General features: G+C 50.7%; 1 protein-coding gene across 1 annotated transcript; it reads left to right on the top strand.

The window, feature by feature from the left end:
• Positions 1-626: 626 nt before the first annotated feature.
• LOC124030584 (histone-lysine N-methyltransferase SETDB1-B-like) lies at positions 627-5,275 on the top strand (the record flags this gene model as incomplete). Its single annotated transcript, XM_046341855.1, has 6 exons — positions 627-724; positions 884-1,074; positions 1,319-1,448; positions 1,644-1,797; positions 4,476-4,619; positions 4,939-5,275. Coding segments are annotated over exons 1-6 (957 nt in total), but the record flags the coding sequence as incomplete, so codon positions are not given.
• Between the last annotated feature and the right edge of the window lie 536 nt (positions 5,276-5,811).

Here is a 5,811-nt window from a genome sequence, read left to right as displayed (position 1 = left end):
TCTGGTGAAGGGTTGTGAAGCTGTTTCTAATATCCTCTGTGTGTCTGGTGAAGGGTTGTGAAGCTGTTTCTAATATCCTCTGTGTGTCTGGTGAAGGGTTGTGAAGCTGTTTCTAATATCCTCTGTGTGTCTGGTGAAGGGTTGTGAAGCTGTTTCTAATATCCTCTGTGTGTTTGGTGAAGGGTTGTGAAGCTGTTTCTAATATCCTCTGTGTGTCTGGTGAAGGGTTGTGAAGCTGTTTCTAATATCCTCTGTGTGTCTGGTGAAGGGTTGTGAAGCTGTTTCTAATATCCTCTGTGTGTCTGGTGAAGGGTTGTGAAGCTGTTTCTAATATCCTCTGTGTGTCTGGTGAAGGGTTGTGAAGCTGTTTCTAATATCCTCTGTGTGTCTGGTGAAGGGTTGTGAAGCTGTTTCTAATATCCTCTGTGTGTCTGGTGAAGGGTTGTGAAGCTGTTTCTAATATCCTCTGTGTGTCTGGTGAAGGGTTGTGAAGCTGTTTCTAATATCCTCTGTGTGTCTGGTGAAGGGTTGTGAAGCTGTTTCTAATATCCTCTGTGTGTCTGGTGAAGGGTTGTGAAGCTGTTTCTAATATCCTCTGTGTGTCTGGTGAAGGGTTGTGAAGCTGTTTCACCGTTGTCTGTGTGTTTCAGGTTCCTGATCTTCTTTGACGACGGTTATGCCTCCTACGTGACCCTGCCTGAGCTCTATCCTGTCTGCAGACCAAGTAAGAACCCTCCTTTCTGTCTTCATGTCCTCTCTTTCCTTTCAATATGCTCTCTTTTCTCCTATCAATCTGGTTTTGGGATGTGACCTCAGCTTACCCTCTTCACATCTTCTCTCACCATCTCTCCTCTTCCTCTCCCCATCATATTTTCTCCCCCAGTGAAGCGTACATGGGAGGACATAGAGGATGCATCGTGTAAAGACTTCATAGAGGAATATATAACGTCATACCCCAACAGGCCCATGGTGCTGCTGAAGGCAGGCCAGGTCATCAAGACAGAGTGGGAGGGGACATGGTGGAGGAGCAGAGTGGAGGAGGTGGACGGCAGCCTCGTCAAGATCCTCTTCCTGGTATGATGACATCATCACTGGGATTTGATTACCAGCCAATATTATTTATAGTCTGATTTAACATGACGGTCGCAGCATGTTATAAACGGGGATAGTTTAGTTTCTGGTTTTGAATCACATTTTTATACTACTTCTTCAGACACTCAACAAAATGTGAAAATAAGGTAGATAAGATAAAGCAATTAAATGACTGAAAAGTGGTCTCTGTGGTAATCCGTTTGTATGGTTATTTGTTCTCCTTCAGGATGACAAGCGTAGTGAGTGGATCTACCGCGGTTCAACCAGGCTGGAGCCCATGTTCAACCTGAAGACCAACTGTGCCAACACCCAGGAGAAGAAGATGGCTGGCCAGCAGAGGACACGCCCCAGCATGGGTAACACTCACTCTATTCAATCAATCATTTCATATATGAACAATCAAACCAATCACTTAACCAATCAATCCATCTTTAATAACCCAGCAGGATCACATATTATACTGTACATGACGGAACCTTGACCTGTCCTTCATTGGATAACTCTAGTCTCTACTTCATTGGGATGTCGTTAACCATTTTCTCTCTCTGTAGGAGCATTGAGGACCAAGGGCCCCGTGGTCCAGTATCACAGTGGGGGGAACACCATAACCCCCAGTGGGACCCCCACTAAATCCCCCCATCCCCTCTCCCCACCCTCCTCTATCCCTCCTACACCCTCCCAGCCCAATCAGCTTGCACGAACAGAGTGAGTATCACACACACAGTGTAAATCTTGTGACATTCCTTGAAAATGGACATCCTCTCTCCTCTCACTGCTACATTTACCCCTTTTCTCCCTGACCCCCCTTCTTCCCTCCTGTTCCTCTCTCTCTCTCACTGCTACATGTACCCCTTTTCTCCCTGACCCCCCTTCTTCCCTCCTGTTCCTCTCTCTCCTCTCACTGCTACATTTACCCCTTTTCTCCCTGATCCCCCTTCTTCCCTCCTGTTCCTCTCTCCTCTCACTGCTACATTTACCCCTTTTCTCCCTGACCCCCCTTCTTCCCTCCTGTTCCTCTCTCCTCTCACTGCTACATTTACCCCTTTTCTCCCTGATCCCCCTTCTTCCCTCCTGTTCCCCTCTCTCCTCTCACTGCTACATTTACCCCTTTTCTCCCTGACCCCCCTTCTTCCCTCCTGTTCCTCTCACTGCTACATTTTACCCCTTTTCTCCCTGACCCCCCTTCTTCCCTCCTGTTCCTCTCTCCTCTCACTGCTACATTTACCCCTTTTCTCCCTGATCCCCCTTCTTCCCTCCTGTTCCTCTCTCCTCTCACTGCTACATTTACACCTTTTCTCCCTGACCCCCCCTTCTTCCCTCCTGTTCCTCTCTCCTCTCACTGCTACATTTACCCCTTTTCTCCCTGACCCCCCCTTCTTCCCTCCTGTTCCTCTCCTCTCACTGCTACATTTACCCCTTTTCTCCCTGACCCCCTCTTCTTCCCTCCTGTTCCTCTCTCTGCTACATTTACCCCTTTTCTCCCTGACCCCCCTTCTTCCCCTCCTGTTCCTCTCACTGCTACATTTACACCTTTTTCTCCCTGATCCCCCCTTCTTCCCTCCTGTTCCTCTCTCTCCTCTCACTGCTACATTTACACCTTTTCTCCTGACCCCCCTTCTTCCCTCCTGTTCCTCTCTCCTCTCACTGCTACATTTACCCCTTTTCTCCCTGACCCCCCTTCTTCCCTCCTGTTCCTCTCTCTGCTACATTTACACCTTTTCTCCCTGACCCCCCTTCTTCCCTCCTGTTCCTCTCCTCCTCTCACTGCTACATTTACCCCTTTTCTCCCTGACCCCCTTCTTCCCTCCTGTTCCTCTCTCTGCTACATTTACACCTTTTCTCCCTGATCCCCCCTTCTTCCCTCCTGTTCCTCTCTCTGCTACATTTACACCTTTTCTCCCTGATCCCCCTTCTTCCCTCCTGTTCCTCTCACTGCTACATTTACCCCTTTTCTCCCTGATCCCCCTTCTTCCCTCCTGTTCCTCTCTCCTCTCACTGCTACATTTACCCCTTTTCTCCCTGACCCCCCCTTCTTCCCTCCTGTTCCTCTCTCTTGCTACATTTACACCTTTTCTCCCTGATCCCCCCTTCTTCCCTCCTGTTCCTCTCTCTGCTACATTTACCCCTTTTCTCCCTGACCCCCCTTCTTCCCTCCTGTTCCTCTCTCTGCTACATTTACCCCTTTTCTCCCTGACCCCCCTTCTTCCCTCCTGTTCCTCTCTCTGCTACATTTACCCTTTTCTCCCTGATTCCCCCCTTCTTCCCTCCTGTTCCTCTCTCCTCTCACTGCTACATTTACCCCTTTTCTCCCTGATTCCCCCCCTTCTTCCCTCCTGTTCCTCTCTCTCCTCTCACTGCTACATTTACCCCTTTTCTCCCTGACCCCCCTTCTTCCCTCCTGTTCCTCTCTCCTCTCACTGCTACATTTACCCCTTTTCTCCCTGACCCCCCTTCTTCCCTCCTGTTCCTCTCTCTGCTACATTTACACCTTTTCTCCCTGATCCCCCCCTTCTTCCCTCCTGTTCCTCTCTCTGCTACATTTACCCCTTTTCTCCCTGACCCCCCTTCTTCCCTCCTGTTCCTCTCTCTGCTACATTTACCCCTTTTCTCCCTGATTCCCCCCTTCTTCCCTCCTGTTCCTCTCTCCTCTCACTGCTACATTTACCCCTTTTCTCCCTGACCCCCTTCTTCCCTCCTGTTCCTCTCTCCTCTCACTGCTACATTTACCCCTTTTCTCCCTGACCCCCCTTCTTCCCTCCTGTTCCTCTCTCCTCTCACTGCTACATTTACCCCTTTTCTCCCTGACCCCCTTCTTCCCTCCTGTTCCTCTCTCTGCTACATTTGCACCCTTTTCTCCCTGATCCCCCCTTCTTCCCTCCTGTTCCTCTCTCTGCTACATTTACCCCTTTTCTCCCTGACCCCCCTTCTTCCCTCTTGTTCCTCTCTCTGCTACATTTACCCTTTTCTCCCTGATTCCCCCCTTCTTCCCTCCTGTTCCTCTCTCCTCTCACTGCTCACATTTACCCCTTTTCTCCCTGATTCCCCCCTTCTTCCCTCCTGTTCCTCTCTCCTCTCACTGCTACATTTACCCCTTTTCTCCCTGATCCCCCTTCTTCCCTCCTGTTCCTCTCTCCTCTCTCTGCTACATTTACCCCTTTTCTCCTTGACCCCCCTTCTTCCCTCCTGTTCCCTCTCTCTGCTACATTTACCCCTTTTCTCCTTGACCCCCCTTCTTCCCTCCTGTTCCTCTCTCTGCTACATTTACACCTTTTCTCCCTGATCCCCCCTTCTTCCCTCCTGTTCCTCTCTCTGCTACATTTACCCCTTTTCTCCCTGATCCCCCCTTCTTCCCTCCTGTTCCTCTGTCTCCCCATCCTCCACAGTCCTAAGTATCAGATGGCGAAGAAGAGTACTTCTCCATACATTCCCACGCCAGGAGGCTCTCGCACTGGATTGGCCAGTAATAGCCACGCCCCTAAAGTCATGCAGCCCCAACCTCCAACTGGTTCTCCTGGAAACTCATCCAGGTGAGAGAGGGGACAGGAAATGTATGATCATAAAAAAAATAATCAAATCTGCATGAATTAGTTCCCTTCTCCTACTGCTATTAGCTCTGTTGGTAGAGCATGGCGCTTGTAACACCAGGGTATTGGGTTCGATCCCCGGGACCACCCATACGTAGAATGGATGCACACATGACTGTAAGTCGCTTTGGATAAAAGCGTCTGCTAAATGGCATATATTATTATATATATTATAATCTCTTACTAAAGAGCCACACTCACAAATATGCAGTTTTATAGGAATCTATTCGTAACTCTACTTCACTCTCGTACTCCCGTCCAGAATGTATGTCCTTCAGACTGGCAACATCCAGACTCTCACGTCCCTACAGCCTATCCAACACCAGCAGCAGTCTCTGCCCCCTCCTCCCCAAGCCCCTCCCACCGCCCCCGCACCTGCAGTGACCCCATACACCTTCAGTAATGACCGGATTCCCCACGAGCCCTCATACCGCGCCCCCACAGACCGTATCTTCTACCTGCCTCACACCTGCCAGCCTGCTTGTCTCAACCGTATCCGGCCCTCCAGACCAGATATGCACCGGGGCAGGAACCCCCTGCTCACCCCTCTACTGTACGAGTTCAGACGCATGACGGGCCGACGGAGAGTCAACCGCAAGGTAAAGACAGAAAAAGAGCTTTGAGAAGTATTTTATCTTTCAGGAAGCAGGAATTTGATTATTATAGAGGGGACAGATTTTGGTATTAACTATCTTTTATCCCCCCCCTTCTCTCTCTCCCCAACCGCTGCCCGTCCATCTCTCTCTCTCCCCAACCGCTGCCCGTCCATCTCTCTCTCTCACCCCAAACGCTGCCCGTCCATCTCTCTCTCTCTCCCCAACCGCTGCCCGTCCATCTCTCTCTCTCTCCCCAACCGCTGCCCGTCCATCTCTCTCTCTCTCCCCAACCGCTGCACGTCCATCTCTCTCTCTCACCCCAAACGCTGCCCGTCCATCTCTCTCTCTCCCCAACCGCTGCCCGTCCATCTCTCTCTCTCTCCCCAACCGCTGCCCGTCCATCTCTCTCTCTCTCTCCCTAACCGCTGCCCGTCCATCTCTCTCTCTCTCTCCCCAACCGCTGCCCGTCCATCTCTCTCTCTCTCTCTCTCTCCCCAACCGCTGCCCGTCCATCTCTCTCTCTCTCTCTCTCCCCAACC

This window comes from Oncorhynchus gorbuscha, unplaced genomic scaffold, assembly GCF_021184085.1.
Source record: "Oncorhynchus gorbuscha isolate QuinsamMale2020 ecotype Even-year unplaced genomic scaffold, OgorEven_v1.0 Un_scaffold_12707, whole genome shotgun sequence".
Lineage (NCBI taxonomy): Eukaryota > Metazoa > Chordata > Actinopteri > Salmoniformes > Salmonidae > Oncorhynchus > Oncorhynchus gorbuscha.
This window is presented reverse-complemented; position numbering and strand designations above follow the sequence as displayed.